Below are 25,238 nucleotides of genomic sequence, written 5' to 3' on the forward strand. Positions count from 1 at the left end.
GCATAAATCAAAGCGGCCCGCACGCTCAGCCCCAGCCAAAAGCCATAAAAAAGTCAGGCGAGGGCACGCGCTATAAATCTAATGATAATTTGATGCGTCACATTTAACGAGGCTTTAGCGACAGTTTGCACGAAGGCGTAGCCACGCCCCGGGCAGGGGTCGACGAACCCGTCGCGTCTTCTTAAGCCCCATGAGCACAATTAAATGCCGCAAAATCCTTTAAAACTGTTGCATACGCCCCGAACAGGCGAACCAAGCGTACGGAATTCGGATGCGGATTCCGGAATTTGTTGTTTGCTTGTTATTGCCATTCATTTGCAGTTAACGAGCTTCCTCTTCTTCCGCTCCAGCTGCAGAAGACTTTTTCGAGTGCCGTTTAATGCTGTCCGCCAGGTGGTGCCAGGTGGTGCCCGGTGGTGGCAGTCGGGGCTTGGCATATTTGAATGGCATTGCTGGGGCATGCAACTGATTTGGCAAACATTATGCAACTGTAACAATTGCTGACAAACGAAGCCAATCAGTCGCCAGAGATAATAAGGTGGGGACAGGTGGTGCGGAGGTGCGGAGGTGCGGATGCTGCCACCTGAGTTCAGTTGCTGACGGGAGCAAATGCTGTGTGCCATCCGAACTGTGAGGTGCTCAAATCGACACGTGCTGACAGAGTAAGGGCAGGAATCGAGCTGCTGATTGATCAATGCATTAGCCCAACTGCCACTCCCACTCCCTCGCCCACTCAAACTACGGCCAGTCCTTGGCGAATGGACCAAGTTTGCCCATAAAAATACAAAAAAATAAGACCCACGAAAAAGCGAAGAAAAGTGAGCAAACACTCACTCGGGCCACATAAATTGTCATGTGAGCGCACGAAATTATATGAAAGATTCATGTTAATGGCATTGAAGTGTTTACGCGGCGTATACTTGATTTTATGTGCCATTCCAGGAACCGTGTCTTCCTGGGGGCGGGCGCGAAGAAAACAAGCGGAAAAGAAAAACAAATTCGGGATCTACAGATAAATAATTGAAGAGGCCAGCCACATGCGCTGCCCTTTATGATTACGGTCAAAGCGATGTCAATGGGACAAAAGGACGTTCCGCTCCATGGCATCAGGGAAGGGGTGGCCACAGCCAGTTGGCATGGAATTGTTGGCTAAATACTCACGTCAAGTGGCAAGCGCCTCTGCTTGCTGACACGGATGCTGCGGCAACGCCTCTGACTTGTCTTTGGCCTTTCGCCTTTTTTGAAATTGAAACTTTCAACTGTGAATTGCGGCGGGCTCTGCTCGGGCTGCACGCACAGGACCGACTGACGACCTGCCACTGGGCGAGACAAAAGCGAACTGAGCCACCGCGCCGCTGATGCTGCAGCAGCAGCCAGCCGAGCCCGAAGCCTGCCACACGAAGCCGAACCCACGCGAATGTCGAGCCCCACGTCCCGTGCCCCATGCGGACAGCCGTACAGACAGCATTACTGCCGCTTAGCTTTGGCCCACAGGCGTGTCACAGCATAATAATTGTGAACTATGTTGCATGTCCGAAAAAAAAAACAACAACAACAACAAAACCAGAAGCAATAACAAAAACAGCAAAGCTTAATTAAACTACATAAACAAAGCATTTAACCAATGATTACTGCTGCATTAGTTATTCGCCTCAAGCGCTATTCAAATTGATGATGCGCCCCTCCATGCGATTCTCACTGTTTGCTGTGCACCTGTAAAAAGGATTCGTTGTGCTGGAGTAAAAGATATAATAGCTGTACTATTCTTTAGGCTATTGTAGGCCTACCTTTTAGTAATCCTTCAGTCCTCACCAATGACTTGTAAGAAATATATAAATCGTACTTTTTCTTCAGTCTTCACCAATCTCCTGTAAGAAGTAAGAAAGAAATGCAGTACTTCTTATTTCTTCTTTAGAGCTCTCCCATTTCCTGTAACAGGAATAGCAGCTATACTTTCTGCTTCTATATAGCAACTATATTATATAATACTCTACTCTACTTCTACTCCTCATTCTTAGTTTTTTTCGCTGTAAGAGATAAAGGAATTATACTATATCTCCTCCTATATATAGTCAATTTACTAAACAGTACTCTACTCCTGCTCCTAGTTCTTAGTTCTTCTATAATCCTCGCTCATTTCCTGTAAGAGAAATAACTGTTAGTATAGCTAGCTATAGTGCCCTACTCTATTTCTGTTCCCATATAGAAACTATATTATATAGTACTCTACTCTTCTCTACTATACTATATAGCACTCTATTCCTACTTTTTCAGTCCTCTCCTTCTCTCCTCACCAATCTCATGTAAAAAATATATCATCATATATACTATGAAATCCTTTACTCTACTGCTGGTTCTACTTCTTAGCTCCTCTTCAGTCCTCGTCAATGTCATGAATACTATATGGTTCTCTACGCTATTTCTACTCCTATATACCAGCTATAGTCCTCTATTCTACTTCTACTCTTATTTCTTAATTCTTCTTCAGTCCCGCCCATCTCCTGCTGACTCGGGTGCTGTATGGAGATTTCCATATGCATTGCCGCATGCCGAACCAATATGCTTTGCGCACGTGCTGCCCGACAACCGAGTCAAAGTGCGACAACAGAGTCAAAGTGAGCTTAACTCGATTTGCACCTCGCATCGTAATTCAAGTCGACTGTAGCGGGTGGGCAGCATCGAGTGTCGGCACTTGAGAGCGACGCGCTGCATGCAACAGGGCGTATGAATTAATAGTGAGATCTTAGCACCGACTAATTTGGACAAAGGCTCTTAGCACCGAGGCGGCGTCGCCTGGGCCTGCTGAGAGGTCGCCTTGTAAGCCAGCTCAGGCTACAGCAGGTTGGAGGCGTTTCCGAATAGGGCTAGTCCGCTCACTCTCCACATCTGGAAGTATTTAGTTATTTAAGTTGGCAAGTGCTTGTCTTACACTTTGTCCTTCGCTTGCAGCTCCGCCTTAAAGTGCTCTCTTGCATCAAGAGCCGTTGAGGATACACTTGTGAGGTAAAGTTAAATAGCAGCTCTATTATATTGCTGGCACAGTGACAACAGAAACAAATGCAAATGCTATGTCTACGTATTTACTTTGGGCTGTGCCATATATGATATATGATATATCGGAGCTAACTTGTGCACGACATCTCGCCAAAAGCCAAGACTCTTCTATTGGAGTCTAACAACTGGAGCTCACAGGTCGCAGGCTTCAGTTAGCTGTGCTTAAATCATTGTCAATCTCAATTTTAGATAAATATATTATTTTAATAATAATTGTCATCTCTAATAAATGAATAGACTTTGATATATGATACTATGAAATAATATATAAAAATATATTTATTATTACTTATAATTATTTATTTTCTATTTCTATTTTGTTCATTTGCTTTGTGATTTAATAATTGTATTTATTTATTTATATTTTTTATTTATATTTATTATTTTTGTTTTCGTTTTATTTTTTACTTTTTAATGTCAACACAAAGATTCATATGAGCCACATAAGTATGTAATACCCCAATTCGGGTATTTTTTTTTTAGTCTATGTCACGATTCACAACCATATACATATAGCTAAAGATATTATGTAGAATGAAATAATAGATAATGTCAATTTCTGTTTTCTTTAATTTATGTTTCATTTGCAATCTTTTATATTGTCAATAGGCATTTTACCTATTGTAGTCCATAAGACTTATTTGTACATATGTATCTTAAGAGCTAGTGAAATCGATCTATCTTAAGCTGAAGCTTAACCAGTCTGAAATCTTAGTCGTCAGATACCTGCTTGCTCGTCTAATAATTACTCAGCCGCTTTATAAAGATTGTTTCTATATACACTTACCAAGTCCATGGTAGTTATATAAAGAGTGATTCTGCTCGAAGAGAAGTCAATATACAAACGTTGTTAGTTGTATATGGCACCTATGTATATAGATACCTTATCAGACAGATTGATCTATAGAAGTCAATTAGATTAAAATTTTAAGAAAAATCTTTGTAGATTGTAATTCGTCCATGGCAGATGTAAAGAGAAGGACCTGGAGTAAGCTTTCATAGAGCTATAGCTGAGTTATCAGACAGACGGATCTATAGCCATTTATTGATCTGTGGTATGGCGCTTGAGCCTTTGGCAGCTATAAGGCTAGCTATGTTTGACAGTTTAAGTTTGAGTGTGATGGCGATGATGGTTTCGCAGCAGAATCTGGAGACAGCGCCGTCAAATTTCACTTTATGCACATGAATCACTGAGAGTCGCTGAGCCGCAAATAGTTGAAATAAATTTACTTTTTAATTGGCAACGAAATTGGTAAACAAAATTTAAGAAACTATTTTGAACAGTTTTCGTCTCTCGCTCATTACCTTTGAAATTGTGTAGGTATGCGTGTGTGTGCGTATTTTTTTACATCTTTTGCGGAATTTCAAGAGCTGTGCATAACGTTACAGTTTGGAAGCGACTGCAGGCGGCTGGCTAATTGACATGCTGTGCAGCGCGTCTGCAGTGTTTCCTGACCCAACGTGCGGCTCTACAATGATTGTGTTTATTTATAACCAGCTGTTGGTCACACGTTGCGCTATTGCCAAAAAAGAGAAGATATACATACATAGATATATATAAGAAAAAAAAATAAAAACAGACGCGGGCACAAAAAACTTTACAAACAAGTAAGAAAGCTCTAGTCGAGACTGCTCGACTACGAGATCCCCTGAACCCTTCGAGCAACTGAGCACACACACACGCATACAAACAAACACACGCACACACACACACACACGCATATACAGGCGATTCCGCTTGGGTTGCGCTGCAGTGTTGGCGATATTATGAGAACTTATTTCTATAATAATTTAATTTCTAGACGTACGATCGTAATGAAACTTTCAGAACGTAATCATGATGTATAAACGTATGTGTATACCGAAGCTCAAGTCTCTAGTATTTGATATACGACTTCTACAAAGATGAGGGTGAGGGGGTGGATTTAGGGGTGGAGGGGTAAATTTTAACAAAAACCGAAATTGTATAAAATACATCTTTATATACATTTTAAATTTGGAGACTCTAGCTTGAAATATGTAGGAGATATAATTTTTTAAAAGATCTTCGATAAGGTTTTTTATCGATAAAAAAAATATCGGAATGAGTTATCGTTTTTTAGTGATAAACTCGATATGCGCGCGATATATACGGACATTTAAAAAAAAAGTTGAAGTCTCTATCTCTTATATCTTCTGAGATCGACGCGTTCATACATACGGACAGACGGACGGACGGACGGACGGACGGACGGACAGACAGACAGACGGACAGGGCCAAATCGACTCAGCTCGTCGCCCTGATCAAGAATATATATACTTTGTGGGGTCTGCCACGCCTCCTTCTGCCTGTTACATACATTTCAACAAAACCATTATACCCTGATTTCCCATTTTCAATGGGTTCAGGGTATAAAAAGAGCAAAAAATGCTTTAATTGTCGCTCAAGTAGCCCCTGCCACGCCCCCTACTGCTGCTGGCCATGGCAGCAACAGTTTCGCTACATTTTTTTATTTATATTTTGTTGTTGTTGTTGTTGCTGCTGCTGCTGCTGGTTTGTGACTTTCTTTCCGCAATAAACGTAAAAAGTGACACCCACAGCACGCCGGCATACAAATGCGAACAATTCGAGCGGTCATCATCGTTGCCAAGATCTCGCTCCTCTACCCGCTCCGACAAGCCCACCCCCTCACACTCTTCCTCTTCCTCTGCCTCTCCGGGCAGGTAAGAGCCCCGTCGACGTTGACGTCGTCTGCCCGACAAAATCTCAAAGCACAAATTCACAAATCGCGCTTATGAAAGAAAACAATAGCAATGCATAAATTATGTGAAAAGAGAAATAATAAACGGCAAGAAGAAGAGAAAAACAAAGACAGAGAGTGAGAGAGGGAGAGAAAAAACAATTAAACAAATTATGCATCGCGTAAATATTTGTAATAATTGTTGTAAAATCGCCGTCGAGTCACTGGCCAAGCAATTGGGTCAAATCTACCGGCAGCCAGACGAGAGATAAAACTAACTATGGACAACAAAAGCAAAAGCATATAAAATAATTAAATAATTTGACCAACAGCAGCAACAACAACAAGAAGCAACTGAGAGTTATGCAATATTCCATCCACTATTATGAGTCTTTGCCAAAAGTTTGTTATTGTTTCTCTGTCTATCTATTTTATTTCGACTATTCATGAGTCTGGCTTCTCGCTTTCGTCCGATTACCATATACCCTGTAATAGAGCAGCGTTTTATCCATTAGTTTTGTCGCAGCGTGAGTGCTGCAAGCGTGTCCAACCGCGTTAATGGCTGTGAAAATCCAACACTTTGACTTTCTGCACGGAAGTGGGGACAAATGACGCAAGCGCCAGCTGGTTTATCAATCGAATCACGCTTCAGCCGATGGCAACTTACCCTGGAAGTGCAGCTACCTATATACATACATACATATTTATGTCGGGGCATCCTTACAAACTGAAAATCATTCGAATCCTTTTCTTGATGCAGCAGATGCCTTGCAGCCGCTGTGCACTGCTTGAATGTTACAGATGCTAAAGTTTTTTTTAACAGTTTGATGGTCATTCGAAAATGGCCATGCGAATGCAGCAGGAAGGCAGCAAGCAGTGCCAAAGGGTACATGAAAAGGCTGCTCTGATGTGAACTGCTTGACAAATGAGCTATTAAATATCATTTGCATTGACTTTAACTTTGCAATGATTTGAAAGTAACAAAAAATAATGTAACATTTTCTGTAACTATTCAAAAATGATGTATATATGTATGTATATTTTATAAAGCTATAGAAAATAATGTATTCTATTTAGCGAATTTTGCTTGTCAGCTTGTGGGGTACTGGAGTAATGACAGCAAGCAGTTAGTATTTTACAACACATTCAAATTGGAATTAAAAAACTATTTTATTAGACTGTTGATAGTTTGTGAGGAACTGGAAATTTCCATCCTTCTGCAACAAGCAGTTCTATGGATTGAACCTCACTTCGTACGTTTTGCCAAACTAAGCACGAAATGGAGCTCTAAAATGTATTATTTATTAAAATGAAACAAATTAACTTTTTCATTTTCCATTAATTTGTCCTAGAAGTGTTTAAATTTCTTTTACTAGTATATTTATGTCAAATATTTATATACGCCATAGTGTTTGGTCTTTATATGGAATCCGTGCCATGTGCCTTCCGTTTCACCTTACAGTTTGAGGACTGCACCAATTAGGCATCCTTAAGCAGCAAGCAGTGGTGTTCACTGCTTGACACTTTGCATGCTTGGCCCGAACGAACGAATCGGAATTCATATTTGAAAATTCGCCTGTCAATTTCAATTGATTGAAAATTACGTTACGTTGTAGCCAAAATTGTACGTATTGTCAAAATTGACGTATTGCTAATTCACATCAGATCAATTCAGATCGTACGAGATTCCAGAATTGAATGGACCACAAAGCGATGGCGTGGTCGAACCCCAGCTTGACGCAGGGCGTGCGAACGGGCGAGGTGGCGCCTGATATAAAAGCGTGGCAACGCATCAATTGGCCCTTGTGCAGGCAGGCGGGCATCTTCAAGGACTGGGCGTCACGGCTGCGCACCAAGCAGGCGCTGGACTACTTCAGTCGCTCCCTCTCCATATGCCAGACTGAGGGGCAGGGCGCCTGCTGCAGGAACAGCCTCACGGCGCTGGACCACCACAGCTGCTACGCAACCGAGGGCAAGTACTGTCAGATGGCCGCCGATGCGCTGGCCAAGCGTAGCTTCTTTCGGCGGGAGATGGCCCAGCCGGAGCTGGCGCTCGAGGATGCCCAGAAGGCGCAGGACTTGTTGGCGCACCAGGGTAAGTCGAGGCTTAGCAACGTGCTGAACAAATGCGACGCGATGTTCGAATGCAACCAGTTCGAAGAGAATCTCATGCAGCTCCACATCGAGAAGCGCAACTGTCAGACCAGCACCGCCAAGCATTGCTTCGAGTACCGAGCAACCCACGTGAGTTAAGCAGGTTCGCTTGACTGAGATTCTTAGACCCAATCAGACGCAGTTTCCCTTCCGATTAGACAACGAGTGTGCTCGAGGGCAGCTTGGGCGATGCTCTGTATCCCTTCATGCTGCACAGCTGGCCCCTAGTCGTGAGGCTGGCGCGCTCTCGGCGCACCCCAGCGGCCTTCATGCCGCGTCCCATCTGGCAGCTGAGCGAGAAGCGGGAGTGCGACGTGGAGAGCCTGGGGGAAAAGGAGAAGGCGGACTACTCGCCGCTGGAGCAGGCGCAGCTCCGCATGCGCAAGAACGCCTACAACTCCCAGTACTTGCGCCACAGCGCCCGAGATCTGGGCATGCTGAAGCAGCTGCAGACGAGCCTCACCCTGCCGCACCTCCAATCTCAAATCTCCACGCCCTACATGACTGAGCTGCTCGCCGAACAGTCGGCCATGGTGCACAAGTTCATGGTGAGAATCTGTCTGTCCTCTTGACCCCCCAATTGACTCACTGTCTCACCGTCTCTCTGCAGAAGATGAGCCACAACCGCAGCCCGCTCTATCAATGCAGGTATGAGAAGTGCCGCGACACCAAGATCTGCGAGCGCAATCAGCAGGAGGCCCTGCTTCGCATCGAGTACCAGACGCGGCGCGAGTGCTTCCGGATGCTGCGCGAAGTGCGCAAGCGGCGGCAAGAGCGGAACATCGAACGCCTGACAGACTACGTCGAGCACATCATGTCCACCAGCCTTTCGTTCAAGACGAATCGCACGCTGCCCTGGAAGTGGGAGTTCATCAACGAGGTCTACAACATCCTGGCGCTGGCCCACATCGATCGCTGTGCCTTGCCGAAGAATGTCGACTTCCTGGATCTCCAAAACCATTCCATTCTCTACCTGCTGACGACGGAACGTGCTAACGGACAGATCCCTGCCGTTAGCTTCGGCGATCGCAATATTTACGCCGAAGCCGACAGAGAAAAGGCGCGACAGAGTCGCATGGTGTAAGTATGATTAGAAATTTAAATACATTACATTACTTCATTTTATTTCACTTCGCTATATCTCATTTCATTCCACCTCATATCATTATATCCTATTCCCTCCTTATTGCTTTAGTCCATTTAATTTCTTTCCATTTTATAGAATTCCATTCAATTCCATTGCATTTTATTCCATTCAATTTCATTCCGTTCCGATCCAGTCTATTCTATTCCATTCTATTCCAATTCATTATATTCCACTCCATTCTTTTCCATTCTATTATATTCCATTTCCTATCATTTCACTCCATCCCATTCTCTTTAATTTAATTTCATTCCATTGGTGTTCATTCAATTCCATTCCATTTCATACCGTTTCATTTCATTCCGTTCCATTCCATTCTATTTCGTTCCATGCTACTTTATTTCATTTCATTCCCCTAAATTACATTTTATTCAATATTATTTCTTTCCATTTCATTCCGATCCAGCAAGAAAGTCGAGCGTCTGTGCAGCCGCCTGAAGCACTCGCGCTTCGGCATAGAGCGCACGTATCTGAAGTTCGAGATCGCGCGCTGCCACTTGAAGACGTCCTACTTCGACAAGGCGTTGATAATGGCACAAAAGGCGCTGCTTGGTAAGCTGCAATTAGATTTTGGAGTTGAGTTTCCAGTTGACTAACGTAGCTTTGCCGGGGGCCAACAGAGGCGCGCAACTGTGGCAGCACCGTTTGGCGCTTCAATATCACCTTTCTGATCTGTCAGGTGTACGCGATCTTGCACCGCTTCCGGCGACTGGGCGAGACGCTGACCTGGGCCAGCCACTTGGCCGAACGACTCAAGTCGCCCAAGCTGCGGGCCTATTTGGCTCTCTGCCAGGCGGTCAACGACTATCAACTAAACTTTGCACACCGCCATGAAACGGAGCACAATTTCAGGGACCGCAGGCGCAAACAGCCATCGTACAGCTCAATTGAGTCGACTGACTACACTGGGGAAATATCCTACTAAGTAACTCAATGAACACAGCAGCAGCATCAACAGCAATAGCAACAGCAGCATCAGCAACAGGAGCAACAGCAACAGGAGCATTGGGCCAACTGCTTGATAGGGCTGCACTGCTTGCCCTCTGCTCCAGTTGCTGTACAACTGTTGTTGCTGCTGCTGCTGTTGCTCGTCTCGAAATGGTCTCCATTGTAATGTTGCCTTTTGTGTTTCTTCATGTTTGTATTTATTTTTCTTTCGCTCACTTTTTATTCGTTTGTCATTATTTACAATAGCAATAAATAATTAATTAACAAGCTTTTAGCTCGAACAATTCATTAACGCCCTTCATTAACATTCCTTGCGCCAGTCGCTCTCGACTGCTTGGCCCCTCCCTTCCAGTAGCTCTGCAACTGTTGCTCAAAATTTTCTTTTGTGTTGCATCATTAATTTATTAACTTTTTGTTTTCATTCGCTTACTCTTTTATTTGTTTGACTTTTTTTCTACAGTAGCAATAAATATGTATAATTTAACAAGCGTTTAACATTAACAATTCATTAACAATAATAATAATAAATAAATTAACAATCAGCTGTTGCAGCAATTAAATGCCGCTGCGCTGTCGCAAGCGCAGGCGTTGCAGTCGTCGCGGCTGCTGTTGCGGCTGCTGCAGCTGCTGTTTAACCTCAGTCCCATTTATATTCCCATCAACAGCTTTGCGGCTTGGCTCATTGTTGTTACCGTTGTTGTTGTTGTTGTTGTTGCTGCTGCTGTTTGGCCTGACAGCGCTTTCATTGCTATTAGCAGTTGACGCCTCCTGGCTTAACTTTGCCTCGTCAGCGTCTTTAGCCTCAGCTGCTGCCTCATCGTCCACATCATCATCATCATTATCATCATCATTATCGTCTTCATCATCGTTATCATCATCATCATCATCATCGTCATCATTATCATTGCCTTCATCATCATCAGCTGTCTGCTGTGCCGCCGTTGAGCCCTCAGTCTCTGCCTCAGTCTCGCTTGCCTCGGTTTCTTCCTCAGCTGCTGCCTCTGTCGTAGGCTCCAACTCGTTGTCATCTGCATCAGCTTTAACTGCATCTGCATTGACTGCTTCTTCTTCTTCTCCTTCGTCGTCGTCTTCTTCTTCTTCTTTATCATCATCATCATCATCATCTACATTCACTTCATTGTCACGGTCATTGGCAACTTCAGCTACTGTCGTTGTCGCATCCTCCTCAGACTCCTGCTCAGCTTCAGTTGCTGCTCCTGCTGTTGTTGTTGTAGATGCTGCTGTTGTCGTTGTTGTTGTTGTTGATGTTGTTGCTGTTGCAGCTGGCGCCTCGTTGGCTGTTATTGAATTTGTAATTGTTTCAATTACTTCGTTTTGCTTTAGGTCGCTCTCGCCAGCATTGTCAACGTCGAGCTGTGCTGGCGCCGCCGTCTCCTCCTCCGCCTCCTCCGCTCCCTCCTCCTTTGGCACCGTCTCCTGCTCCGCAACGTCATCGTTGCTATCGCCGTCGCCATCACCATTACCAACGCCATCAACTTCACTGTCACCTTCACCTTCACCATCAGCGTCAGCGTCAGCGTCAACATCGCCGTCATTGTAAGTCGATGACACTGCCAGCTCTTGATCCCCAGCCATGAGCATTTCACTTTCAATTGGCAACGGTTCGGGCTCCGCTTCGGCCTCGAGCTCTGCGCTGGGCTGTGCGTATTTCTGGTCATCCCGGTCGGCATAGTCATAGTCCTGCACATCCTTCGCACTGTCATCCTCCGCCGCATCTTCATCCTCAGCTTCAGCCTCCAAGCTGCTTGCGCTCGGCACCACGGGATTGCCATTCTTGTCCACATACTGGACGCCATCGACGCCCATGCGCATGCACTGGAAGTGCATCTCGAAGAGATCGGTGGTGGCCAGGCGCACCACGAAGTCCATGCACATGTTCAGGTTGTTGCCCACCATGGCTATGTCGGTCATCTGGACGCACATGGCCATCGGCACGCCCATCATCACGGGTATGCAGAAGGGCGACGGATTGCGCAACGATATCCCATACTTGGACGAGGGCCGCTCGTTGAGGAACACCGCCAGCTGCGCCTCCTCCAGGTGCGGCACGAACGTGACGTTGGCGCAAACTGCAATTAGAGAAAGAAAGTAACAGTTAGTCCGAAAACAACAAACGAGAGCAACTGCGCGAGAGTTTCTCGCAGTGCAATGAAAGTTGCGGGTGGAAGTTTGCGATTCCAATTGGATTCCAACTGCGAACAGAGCAGAGCGTAGAGCTTTGAGCGCCAACATGCAAACGATTTGTGGCATTTTGATTGGCAAATGCAACCATGTCATGTGACTGGCAACAATTTGTTGCACTTGCCGTTGTCGTTGCTGTTGCTGCTATTGTTGCTGTTGTTGTTGTTGTTGTTGTTGTTAGCTTGTCTATCGGTCTGTCGACCTGGTTGATGGCTCATGGCAAGAGTGCAGACGCTTCAATCAAACAGCTGGACAAGTGGAGCAGCAGCTGGGAGTATGTGTGTCAGTGTGTGTCTACGTACCCTTCTGGTCGAACATGTAGTGATCCACCTTGAGGCCGGCGCAGCAGCCACAGCGCGGCCCGAGGCACTCGCAGGGCTGGCCAAACGTCGACCAGATGGAGCCCTTCTCCGAGTACTTGACGCTGGCCAGGTTGCGGCCGCGCGACACGCTCACCGTCGGCGGCAGGTACGGCGTGTGCGTGGCCAGCTCGTAGAAGATCAGGCCGTTGCTGTAGCTGCGTGCCGCGGTTCCAGGCAACAGCCGCAGCCGCAGCAGCAGCATCGCGGCAGCGCAGGCGCAGAGCCAAGAGAGCGGCGCACTTGAGCGGAGCATTGTGTTTGACTGGATTAGGCTGGAGCTGTGTGTATCCTTAAGGCTTGTCACAATTCACAGAGCAATGCACAATAAAAAAAAAAATAAAACTATTTCAATAATTGTTGCTGTCTGTGTTTTTGTTGTTGTCTATTCACTTAAAAAAAAGGAGACGCGCGCGTTGACTGAGACCGAACGCTGAACGCTCGACGTGTGAATCGCTGTTGAATTAATCAACCGTTCGCGAGCGACGAGAATTAAATATTAAAACGCTGAGCGCGTCGAGCGTTTGCTTAAAAATGAAATGGAAACCGCCAGCCAAAGCGCCAGCAGCAGCAGCAGCAGCAGTCGAGGCAGCGACGCCAGCTGAAGCAGAGGCAGCGCCACCGACAGCAGCAACAGCAGCAGCAACGACAACGACAACAGCTGCAGTTGTGACTCTTTTTTGCTTTTGTTCGCAAGGTATTTGAATACACTGTCTTAAGCTTATCTAGATACATTTGATAAATATATTACATATATATTTTTAATTTGTTTATATAGTTTCAATCCATTTGCTTTAACACGTGCGCCAAATTACAGATCAAGTTGATTTCAGTTTTCCACCTATTTTCCGCTCATGCGGAAGTCTCAGGTTGGAAACCCTACAGGAAGACCTTTCCATGCTCAGCCAGATTTTAGCAAATTCTCCAATCTATTAACATTTGCCTGGCAACTCGCACAAGTTGCGAAGAAATATTTTGCGCCTCATTTTCACACTTGCTGAAGTTACGTAAAGTAAGTGGGAAATTATGTATATATACATATATAAGCCCAAGACCTGAATTATCACTCTTATATGTGATTTGATAAAATATCGCTTTTATTAATTGGGTTTCTAAAAAATCGTATTTAATAAGTGTAGCGGGACACACTTATAAATTTCTGAATTATATCTTGTAAGGCTATGAAATATATCGAATTCAGATAACACAAGTTAGGAGCTGCAAGAGTTAAGGGATGTTATATCAAGAAGACGTGTTTCATTCGACCTACATTATCTGCTAGCCTTTACCAAAGGTCGTTTCCTTTGGAGGCTTTCATCTTTGAGTTGGTTAGACTGCCTTATTTTTTTAATTTTTTTATATGGATAGACCTACACCAGAGCTAAAGCGCATCTTGAGTTATCATTCAACGTTTCGATCTACAATAGAAACCATTGTCGCATTTAGGGATAGTTTTTTATGATGTTTTCAATCAGAATTTTATCTAGAGAAAATTGCTGCTTGAATAAATTTGCTATACGAAAAACATTAAATATTTTTGGAGGTTTCATTTAGTTATTTAATTTAATATTTACGTAAAAACTATGATCTCGTTCGTCTTCTGCGTCTGCTTAAGCTATTGACGATCATCACGCTCAAGTCAACTATCGACAGCGTCATAGTCATCGATAGATGTACATATGTATATCTATTGATAGTCAACCAGAGTCCTTTTCCATCTAACCTCTTATAGCCTACTACAACATAGAGGAGAACGACGTTCGAGGAACCCTCGTTAAACTTGGAAGACGCTATAACCAATAAGTTCATCTGCGGACCGGATTTTCCATCCCAATAACTATATCAACAGTATAAGCAGAGTACTAATAAACGAACTATCTGTGTCAATGTATTAGAATATATTAAATATAATATAATTCTTTGATATCTATCATAGTTACTATATCTAAAAGATTTGCAGTTCTCAACATACTGACGTACTATGATCATATATGTAAACCTAGATCCAGATCTTTAATAAAATTTTCTTATACATACATACATACATCTAGTGTAATTCTCTGCAGAGTTCTTCTGCTGCTCTGACTTCGTGTTGAAGTATTTAACTTGAGCAACTGAAAGAGAGAGAGAGAGAGAATTTCATCGTCGACTTGTGTCTCGGCTGTGAAGCTTTCTTGTTATCAGCATGCTGAAATCGTCGAAGCCGACGTCGCCGTCAACTGCGCTGCTTTTGGCTGAGGTTTTTTTCTGTCTTTTTTTGGCTTTGGGCTGCTGCCGTTTTTTGTTGTTTGTTTGTCTTCTTGACTGCTGCTGCTGTTAACTGTTAACTGTTGCGAGTGCTGCTGCTGCTGCTGCTGCTGCTGTTTGGCTTTGTTGCGTGTGCCGCGTTTTGGGTGACAGTGACAAGAAAATTGCGCCGGTCGTGACTTGCTGGGAAAGCCAAAAATGCTGCCGCTGTCGCAGCTGGCGCCGTTGCTGGCGCTGCTGGCGTTACTATTGCCATGGCTGTTGCTGTTATGCAAAGCGCTTGCGCACTTGGGTTAGGTCAGGGAGCTAGCGGGTTCTGCCTAACAGAAACCAAATGCCAGCAGAGCCAAACCAAACAAAAAGGAAAAACAGAAAATGTTGCGCTTGGTGGTAAAAGCGAACGATTTGTGTACAAGCGTTGGCCGCTTACATTGCTGATTTATCAATGGAAAGCAGTGGCATTGTTTAGGCCATTTTCGCTGCCAATTTCGCCAGCCAACAAGCCAGTGCCAACTAGCTAGTCAGCCAGCCAACCCGCCAGCCGACCAAAGGGTCTTTAAATCCAATCGCATTAAGCGCAACGCTGCGATTGCATAATGAGTCAGACTTGCTATCCAGCAACACCCCTCGAGCTGTCGCGCTACCAAATCTTGTTAAGCGTTAAGGGGAACGCAGCCGGGCTTGGGGTTGGGGGCCGACGACTCCAGAGTCAAGAAAACGTGCATAAAGTAAGCCCAGCGCGACTTACAGATACCCTCTAGATATAGGAGGAGGGGACTGAGAGAGCTAACTGCAGAACGTGTTCTTATTCATATTTATATTCACGTGTTCTAACTCATGAATTTATATCATAAGTTCAGGAAAACGGTTCATAGTAACGACGCCTATCATTCATATTTCATAGTCAGAGGCATAGTCAGAGGCAGATTGATTAGGCATAGGTGCATAGGCGAGATGCAGAGGCAGAGGCAGAGGCAGAGGCAGATGCACGAGGATAGTAATATATAGTCACTTTCATAGTCAGTAGGGCATAGTAATATTCATATGCATATTCCTATTCAGTAGGCAGAGATGGCAGAGTCAAGATGCATAGGCTATGCATAGGCAGAGGGCAGATGCATATTCATATTCATATTCATATTCATATTCATATTCATATTCATATTCATATTCATATTCATATTCATATTCATATTCATATTCATATTCATATTCATATTCATATTCATAGTCATATTCATATTCATATTCATATGATTTCTTATATACGTACTTTCTATCTGTTGCACTTTTCGTCTAGTCAGTCCCTACATTGTTGCAGGCACTTCCAATCAGTACAGGGTATACAAAATTGTCAAAGTCGCCAAGAGCTGCGACAATTAACGCTAATTCGACGTCGTCATCGTTTGCCGCAGCCGCAGCCGGAGCCGCGGCGTCTACATCAATTGCTAGGTATTTAAAGAGTGTCAGTGAAAGAGGAGCATAGAAGGGGCGAAGAGAAAGAGAGAGAGGGGGGCAATCGCAATCATTGGTGCAATGCGCCCGTTTATGTAATGAGCATCGTTGTTGGCCATTGTCAAACCAATAGACGCCTCTTTTTTTGATTATTCAGTTGGCGGTATTCATTATTCATTACTGATAATATCAATTTTGAATGCGGCCTCCTTTTCTCTTTCGCTGCCCATGTTATGGCTGCTAGGCGATCAATTGAACAGGTGAACAGCTGGCGGGGCACAACAATTGGACAATTGGACCATCGGACAATTGGCCCAGCGAGACAATCTGAGCCGGCAACTGGGTCAAGTGACGAATGCGTAACGCCAGTGCGACTCGACAGAAACGTTGCTGCCGCGTCAGTTGCATCCGACTTCGTAGCATCCACTAATATCCATTACACAGACTCATGGAAATCCTCACTGGGCATAATTGGCTTAAACGCCCCACTGAGTCATCGCCATCCAAAGGTGCCGAAGTCGCATTCCCAGTTTATTGCAAACACCCGCTTGAGCTGCCACAAAAAATCGAATGATCATCGATGACAATCGAGTCGGGTAAATGCAGGAGGATTAAATGTAGATTTATATAAGTGGACAGAAACATTGGCAGCTTCGCGTCGATGGGCGAGGAGTTCAGACGCGCGACATTACATAATGAGTGGGGTAAATGTCGGAAATAGGCAATATTCATAGTCTACAACCTCACAATGAGGTTTACTTTGTCTTCGAGCTTTAATATTTCACTTATTGTGTTTTATTTCCCCTTTAACATTTTTCAAAAAATATATTATTTTTTAACAGATTTTATCTATTACTTTTCGAGGTATTTATTTATTATTATTATTTTATTTGCTCATTTTATTTATTTTGTTATTTCTGGCATTTTGTTATAAACTAAAGTAAAAAGTTGCTGCAGTGCGAATATACATATTGTATGTATTTTTGATGTATTTGATGCTCGAACTTCTACGATAGACCTATGCCTATAAGTTTAACCCTTTCGAACGCTCAGTTAATTTTTGACAGTTGCTTGGATTGGTCGTGTTTTGACTTTCGAACTTGAAGGGATGGATGAAAGGAAGACATTACGCTGACGTTAAGTGGATAATGACAATATCGGATGATCGGATCGAGGGTTGGAAAAATTATTGTGCATAATATCTGATGGACAATTGAGATAATCATAATCATAGTACGTTTTAAGCAGAAATCAATATGATCTCTCATATGAGGTAATGTAGTTAACAAATTATTCAGGTTATCTAAACAAAAACCAGCTATTGAATTCAATTATTATGGGTAATTCGATCTATTTGCATATTTTAAATGCACAAGTCATTATGTGTTTGCCGGGAGGGACTGTGAGAAATTTATGGATGGCAAAATTGATCATATACCGAAAAACTCCGGATATCGCTACAATATTCAGATGTTTCTCATAATATTTTAAAGTGGAAAACAAACTGAAATTGAAGATAAATTAATGAGAATACGCGTTACATGGGGCATTGGTGCAGCGTTGATAAATGTATATTTGATAAATCTACTTCTTAAATTTCTTGTCGAAATGATGAATGAAAGGAAACTTAAACTCAAAGCTAATCATCTAAAGCCTTCAAAAATAAGATAGAGATAAAGATAGAACGAAAAAGAGAAATATGCCCAAACTTATATAACATTCATGCCATGACTTATGTGACACAATAACGAATTTCGAATACAATTCGACAGTCCGACATGTGATGGATATTTCTGATATGCTGAGTTAGTTAATTATATGAACTACTCGAACCAGGCAATTGAAAGTGAAAACACAGCGCAAATACGCAAACAAATAACGACGACTAACTACGAATGCCCATGAATACATAGTACGCATAAATCTGTAACGTTTGGCAAACGCTTCCTCGAACCGCAACAAATTTGCAGCATAAATCAACATCGAAATCCACGCATAACCAGCTCCACCAAATGCAGCTCCAGCCCCAACTCCAACGCCAAGTCCAACAAAAATAGAGCGTTGGCTGTTACAGTTCGTCCGGGCAACTGGTTTGGCCTTTAAAATCACAGATCGACTAGAAGATGAATGCTGGACTTAAGGATACCCTTTAAACTGACAATTTATGAGCGGTAGGGGCGGAGTTATCCGATTGAAGGAGGGAAATAAATATTGTGAGCGATATCATACTTGATAATAATTTAACCTCGTTATTTTACTGAACCTAATTAATTGTAAATCAGGTTCATCTTAAGTTTATTGAAGATTTAAAATAAAATACTAAAATATAGATCACTCTACATACTTTATATATGTACTTCTAAATGAGGAAGAAGACTTTTAATTTAAAAAATAAAACTTTTCTTAATTTTTTCTCGATTTCCTTTCCTTGTTATACGAGACTGTTCCCTGAAGAAAAACAATATTGTATATAGCATTGAGTAAACATATATTTAACAGCTTCGGCATGCCCAGCATACCCTGTATAGTCGCCCCATTTGTGGATCGAGGGCATATATATGCGGTTTGCACGCAGCAGCTCAGAGCTTGGGCGCTTGGACTTGGACTTGGTCATTGGCTGGGCAGGCATACGCATGGAGGGGGCCGCGAGCGCCGGGTGAGTGCCTGGGATTAGAGTGACCATTTGGCATGTTTATAACCAGTTCACCCGCCGCTTGGTGCGTGCGCTTCCGTTTTCCGGTGCAAGAGGCAAAAGCAAAGCCAAACTGGCTGACATGCTGAGCAGAGGATGGGAACATATAAAATAAGCAGCAGTCGGCAAGCGGAGCAACAATTGTGGATCAACCAGCAAAGAGAATGGCGACAAGTCTAGTGTGGCTGCTCCTGCCCCTGCTGTGCCATGGCATTGCCGGCCAGCAGCTGATGTACGCGCGCGATCAGCGCTCGCTCTACGAACTGCCCTCGCTGGACTGGAACACCGTGGGCAGCTTCAGTCCCATTGGCCTGGGCCACATGACCAAGGATGAGCTGCTGACGCTGCTGGAGGCCTGGCAGGATGTGGAGGCGGAAACAGCTACGCCAGCGCCTGAGCCGGCCGAGACGCCCGTACCGCCGACAAAGAGACCGCGAAAGCCACCAGCATCAGCCCCAGCACGACCACCACCACCACCGCCTCCTGCACCTGAGCCGGCAGCGGAAGCCGGACCAGCACTTGCACCTGGCAGACCTGTTACCGTGCGCCTACCCGCCCTTGTGCCCGTCCAGCTCGCTGCCATGTTCACGCCACCCCTGGCAGGAGGAGGAGGAAGTGTTGGCATAGCGGGCGCAGCAGAGGCATTGGGCGCGGTTGCGCCCGCCGACATGGCTGCAACAGAGCTCGACCAAGAGGACGCAGCTCCGCGTCTGTTCCAGTTCACGCAGCTGCCTGTGATGCCGGCCCAGCAACGTTCTCGGCCCGCTCAGCCACCGCCAGTGGTGCGCAACACATTGGAGAGCGTCGACACGGGCATCGCGCCGCTGGCCAGTCTCGTCAAGGCCAAGTCGCTGAACGCCAGGCCAAAAGCCACGCCCATAGCCAAAGAATTGCCCATACACCAGGGGCCGCCGCTTAGGCCCAGGTAAGAGCTGTGAGCTCCACTATATTCCTTAACACTAATCCTCATCATTATCCTCTCAGATTTTCTATGCCTCCGTTGCCTTATCTGGCCAATGCGCCCGGTCGACTGGAGTTGGTGCCCTCATCGCAGATCATTGGCGATTGGCGCGAATAAACCAAAGGCAATACGAGCTTAGTTTTTCTTAAATATATATTTGTTTGTTTTTTTTTTTTTTTTTTTTTTTTTATTTTTTAGGTATACTTAACACAAGTCATACTTAACACAATAGAGGCCTAAAGCAATATATAAACATTGAAATATTAACTGGTTTATACATATGTACATAGAACTCGTAAATCTCTGACAATCTATTTCTAATACTCCACTATTTGCATATATTGTATATATGAAGTATGTTCAATCAATTGAGCTTTAACTAATTACAAATAAATTAACTTTTTTTAATTGTGTGATTTTCTTATTAAAAATTAATGGTTACAATTTTAATACGTTTCTGACTTTTTAGCAATTTCGTATTATGCAGATTTATTGTATTTTAATTGATAAGTGCATTAATGCATTTTATTTATTAATATTTTATTAATTATAAAATAGCATATAATATTTGTTAACGCCTACAATATAAATAAATCAATGTTTAAATAAACCGCCGTTTACTGTATTTTTAAATACTAAAAAGTTGGCCTGTAGCTCGTCTGGCCACTCTGCTAAAATTGTCGGTGAGTAGCTCGATTGCAATTGGTATTTTATTTGGCATTTTTAGTGCTACATTTGGACAGCTTTTGCTTAGCAGCCACAGGCAGAACTGATGAGATCAAATTTATTTGTTATTAAATAACAAATAAAGAGGAACTTACGAAAATACATTGTTACAAAGAAATACATATAAATTAATATAAAACTGAAGCAACATACAGGCTAAATTAGGGCATTTTGCAATGAATCTTATTGAAAAGATCTTTTGAATGTTAATTATACTTTGATTAAGACAGATTTAAGCGTCTAAAGGGCATTATCGAATAATATATTATTATATAATAATATAAATGCAATATCAGAATGCTTTCTCATAAATTGATTAAATGTTTTCTCCAATACTTAACCGAATGGAGTGAAATGCGTATATTTGTATGCCTCATTACGAATCAGAGCGAGATGGCACGACAGCTGCATTGATTAAAGGGAGAGTGCATGATGCAAGCTCATGTCTGTACAAGAAGAGCAAAGACTGACAAAAGCAATGAGACATCATCTCAAACGTTATTTTTAAATAACACAATTTAAGAAAATTCTTTAGTTGTTAGCTCTAAACATTAATTTAAATTAATCAATATATAATATATAAATAATTGCATGATACTTTGTCAGAATCAGACTTCCTTATTTGTTGAACAGGTGAAGAATCTGAACAGGAGCCAGCCACTAATCAAACATCAGATAGATTAGACATCTAGTGCAAAGTTATTTGCGTTTTTATAAAAATATATTAAATACAAATTTATATTCATTTAATCTAATTTATACTCATCTTCAAATTTAAAAAATATTTAAATTCATAATTTGAAAGCTATTTAATAATTTATATTAATTGTAAAATTATTAAGAAAAATAGAAATAGCCAATTACAAAAGTATGAGAAAACTAATTTTTGAAAATGATTCTAATAAATATAACCGCTTGTTGAATCATTATAGAAATTATTAATATAATTTTAGTAAGTTGATGATAATGATGAATGGGTATTATATAAGAAATGGAACGGATGTTGCTTAATTTTGCCTGCGCTTTCCAGTGATTTCTGTTCAAAAGTGGATGGTTTCATAGAAACTTATAGAAACTAAGATTTAATTTTTAGCTAAAGTGATACGATGAAACAGCAGTACTAGTGGATTTTGCTTAGATTACACAGCCTACTTTATATCCCACTCTAAATGCATGTTAAACAGCTTGCTGCTGCAGATCAGTCGAGTATTATAGGGTATCTATGACACATCCTCCCATCTAATGCTTAACGGCAATCTGAGTTTACAACTGAACAGATTTAACGGTTATTTCAACAGTCAAAACACGGCCTGATTTGAGCTTTTTCAAAGCTAGAAACGCAAGCTAACGCTAACAGCAAAAGCTGGCAGGAGCGTGAGCAGGAAAAGCTTTGGGGCTTTTACTGTTGCGTCGCTGTTACAGTGTGACAACTTGTTGTAAACGGACGGATGCTTCCGGACTCTCGAGTTGAACGTTGCGATTTTCGAATCATTCGTCAACAGACTCTCGTGCGATTCGGTTCAGCTTCAGACACACTCTAAACTATCTCTCTGTCTCGCTCGCTCTCGCACAACGGCAGGCTAAGGCTAAGCAGCAGCAGCTAAAGCATTCCGCTCAGTCAGCATCACTGACAGTCAGCGCTTTGTTAGTCGGAGAGGGCAACAACAACAACAGTTACACTCGCGTACGCATAACGGTTAAAATTTTTGAAAAATTTTCGTGTTGTGCTAGCGGATTTCTCTGCGTCTGTGTGTGCGCGTGTGTGTGCGTCTTGATTGTTGTTCTTCTTCATATTCTTTTTTTTTGCTGTGCCAAAGCCCAAGGTGTTTGCATCTGCATAACTCGGCGACGTCCAGCCGACTGAGCCAGACGAAAGTCGAATGTTTTGAAATTATTTTCGAAAACAAAACCAAAACAAAAAGAAAAGAAAAATATAAGTAAACAAGTGTCAAAGCTGTGAGCTAAGGCAACGATAAGAAGTAACAAGTTGAGAAGGTGAGTAATAAATCTATCCTAAATATCGTACAGTCCGGTTATAAAGACTCCGCTTATAGCGTCCGTACGGATAATGCGTCGAAAATTCTGGGCCTCAGATAATTTTATATGAGTAAATTTCAGTGCCTCTCTTATTTCTATAGCTCAAGTTGATGAAGAACATTTGAAACTCAATTCATCCAATGCCAATTGATTATTTAACTTCTTTTTTAAAGTAAATCGGACTTATCTATTTGTATGGTCCATGCATATTCCAGTTTTAGAGTATATGTACTCAATTATGAGCTGTAAAGAGCTCTACATTTGTGTTCCTTATTTGAAAACTGTTATATTACTAAACCAAATCCAAAGATCAATAAAGCCTAGTTTAGTAATAAAAATATGAGTTCGAATGAAATGAAGAGAAAGATAGAGAATCATATACAGTCTAGTCCCAATTCAAACACAAATTAAATTATCGAGAACCATTTTTTCAAGGGGATAGAATTTTTTTTTTTATTTATTGCAATTTTCAAAACTGTAAATAAATATATTTAAATAAATATCAACTTGAAATAAATGTAACAATTATTATGAATATAATGAAATGAGTTGAGTATTGAGAATATAATGGTTCAAGTTAAAGAGCTGTGTTAGTGAATACTTAAACTTTGTTATAGGACGAATGGAAAAACAAAGTAGAAGAGTGCAAATATAAACAGAATATAATATAATGTTTAAATATATTTTGTATATACATATGTAAATAAAACATAAAATATGGAAAACATATTTTGTATCTAAATGGTCACCAATAAGGAAAAACAAATATTTACAATAATTAAGTCTGAAAATAGATTCGTTTTAAATATATGTTAAACATATATACAACAATTAATTTTTGATATATCATATAAATATAATCAATTAACATCGTTGCATTCGTTACCAAATACAGTATACTCATTCATGGTCGAAACGCTGATATATCCCATTAGCCATGCCCCCAATTGGTATATTTCAATTCAAGCAAGTGCAATGTCCGCCTTGCGCTCTGTCCGTTCATATGAATGCAGACCATTTTGAAAATAGAGAACATATACTTGTTGATGACCTTAAATTACGATTGGTCAATCTATTCCCGATCCGCCCCACTGGGGGCGTGGCGAATTCGAAAGTGCTTCTCACCGTATGACAGAAATCCTCTTATGTGAAATGCTAAAGAGCAACTTTTGGACAGTGAATGAGTATTCTGCAGTCGGTAGCGCCCGATAGCCACGGTATTACTTTTATTCTAAATTTTGTATGTTGAACACTGATTTACAAACAGAATGCACTTTAACTGAAACGAATATTTAAATATCTATATGAATCAGATTTTTGATACCTTTGATCATTGTTGTGTTTGTAACAATCGCATACATCGCTGCCACTTCCGAGTGTTTCCTACTGGAAACTCCATTGCTTAAAAATAGATGATTTCAATCAATACTTATCGATTTAGAGTAAGTGTGACGACTGGGCACAAAAACTTGCGTATATTTGCGTTCACATGGAGCATTTGTAGTCATTCGAATAAAACATTTTAATTTTGTAGACACTTGGCTTTGCCCTTCTGAAGTCGTTTTCGTTTAAGCCCAACTTTGAGCAGAGTTTCGAAGATGAAGCCAGAGACAGCTGAAGAGAGAAACATCTAAGCGTGCCATCAAAGTTGGCGCTGGCTGTGTGGGTTTTCCAGTTCATTAACTTTGCAGAAATATCAACAGAGAAACGTAAACATAAGGAGTTACGGCGCGGCTGTAAATATAGCTGTAACTCGAAATGTAACTGTAACTGTAACTGTAACTGTAACGAGGTCCAACTGGTGTTTGGCCAAACAATTTTCAAGCAATTTTATTTAACTGCCTTCGCAGATAATAAATCATTTGTTTACCCCATCCCCCGCCCCCGTCCCGATTTGCCTGCCACCCACACGATGTTAAGTGACTGATGGGCTGCATTTGAGGGCCAGGTGGCTGGAGGCTGGGGCAGAAGGCAGGTGGAACAGACATTAGATGGCCTTAGATGCTGGCTGCTCCTTTCATTTTCATTCATATACATACATACATATATCTCTATATTGGTATGTGTGTGTGTGTGTGTGTGTCGACTTTGTTGCGACGTTATCTGTTTTTTGCTAATTAACTTGGCTGCCTGTGGCCGAGCGTGCGAGAGCGAGACAGACAGACATTGAGCGGGATATTGACAATGGGAGCGAGAGCGAGCGCGCCGAGGAGCGAACGGGGTTAAACTTGAATGCTACGTTTTGAGTTTCTTTGGAAATCAAAAATCTCATTAAAATGTTCGGCAGGCGCGCCCTTTCGTCGAAAGGCCTCTTTAACATAAAAGTAAGCAAAGGCAAACAAACAGAAAACAAAATAAGAATAATAATAATAACAATAATAATAAAGAACTGTGCCAATAACAGCAACAACTGTAATGACAACAACAGCCAACAGCCAACAGGCAACAGCTAACTGCCAACAGCCAACAGCCAACGACAATTACTTAAAGGTTGGCCGCTTGCTTTGCCGTCGCCTCGCCCCGCCTCGCCTCGCTGGGA

At 42.4% G+C, this 25,238-nt stretch overlaps 4 protein-coding genes across 4 annotated transcripts in view; 3 read left to right on the plus strand and 1 right to left on the minus strand.

The window, feature by feature from the left end:
- Positions 1–7,305: 7,305 nt before the first annotated feature.
- On the plus strand, positions 7,306–10,304 carry p-cup (presidents-cup). Its single transcript, XM_030390358.2, has 5 exons — positions 7,306–8,018; positions 8,087–8,476; positions 8,539–9,008; positions 9,479–9,624; positions 9,693–10,304. Exons 1-5 carry the CDS (start codon positions 7,473–7,475, stop codon positions 9,995–9,997), a joined length of 1,857 nt encoding a protein of 618 aa, XP_030246218.1. The 5' UTR covers positions 7,306–7,472; the 3' UTR covers positions 9,998–10,304.
- Positions 10,215–13,100, minus strand: LOC115565282 (uncharacterized). The gene is made up of 2 exons (XM_089263840.1): positions 12,525–13,100; positions 10,215–12,110 (listed from the first exon to the last, which is right to left on the minus strand). Exons 1-2 carry the CDS (start codon positions 12,835–12,837, stop codon positions 10,576–10,578), a joined length of 1,848 nt encoding a protein of 615 aa, XP_089119966.1. The 5' UTR covers positions 12,838–13,100; the 3' UTR covers positions 10,215–10,575.
- A 5,794-nt stretch (positions 13,101–18,894) lies between these two features.
- LOC108655925 (uncharacterized) lies at positions 18,895–20,131 on the plus strand. Its single transcript, XM_030388288.2, has 2 exons — positions 18,895–19,900; positions 19,960–20,131. Exons 1-2 carry the CDS (start codon positions 19,140–19,142, stop codon positions 20,051–20,053), a joined length of 855 nt encoding a protein of 284 aa, XP_030244148.1. The 5' UTR covers positions 18,895–19,139; the 3' UTR covers positions 20,054–20,131.
- A 1,994-nt stretch (positions 20,132–22,125) lies between these two features.
- LOC108657589 (uncharacterized) overlaps positions 22,126–25,238 on the plus strand; it is a 69,159-nt gene continuing 66,046 nt past the window's right edge. The window contains exon 1 of the mRNA XM_018110246.3: positions 22,126–22,657. The gene's annotated coding sequence lies outside the window, so the exon portion shown is untranslated. The remainder of the gene's footprint in view (positions 22,658–25,238) is intronic.

Source organism: Drosophila navojoa, chromosome X, assembly GCF_054131105.1.
Source record: "Drosophila navojoa isolate 15081-1374.11 chromosome X, UAZ_NAV_1.0, whole genome shotgun sequence".
Taxonomy (NCBI): Eukaryota; Metazoa; Arthropoda; class Insecta; order Diptera; family Drosophilidae; genus Drosophila; species Drosophila navojoa.

Coding starts and splice junctions, on each gene's coding strand:
- LOC108655925 (XM_030388288.2), top strand. CDS start 19,140: ATGGCGACAAGTCTAGTGTGGCTGCTCCTGCCCCTGCTGTGCCATGGC. Junction 19,901..19,959: donor GGGCCGCCGCTTAGGCCCAG/GTAAGAGCTGTG, acceptor TTATCCTCTCAG/ATTTTCTATGCCTCCGTTGC.
- LOC115565282 (XM_089263840.1), bottom strand. CDS start 12,837: ATGCTCCGCTCAAGTGCGCCGCTCTCTTGGCTCTGCGCCTGCGCTGCC. Junction 12,111..12,524: donor CTACATGTTCGACCAGAAGG/GTACGTAGACAC, acceptor CTCTAATTGCAG/TTTGCGCCAACGTCACGTTC.
- p-cup (XM_030390358.2), top strand. CDS start 7,473: ATGGACCACAAAGCGATGGCGTGGTCGAACCCCAGCTTGACGCAGGGC. Junction 8,019..8,086: donor TCGAGTACCGAGCAACCCAC/GTGAGTTAAGCA, acceptor CCTTCCGATTAG/ACAACGAGTGTGCTCGAGGG. Junction 8,477..8,538: donor CCATGGTGCACAAGTTCATG/GTGAGAATCTGT, acceptor GTCTCTCTGCAG/AAGATGAGCCACAACCGCAG.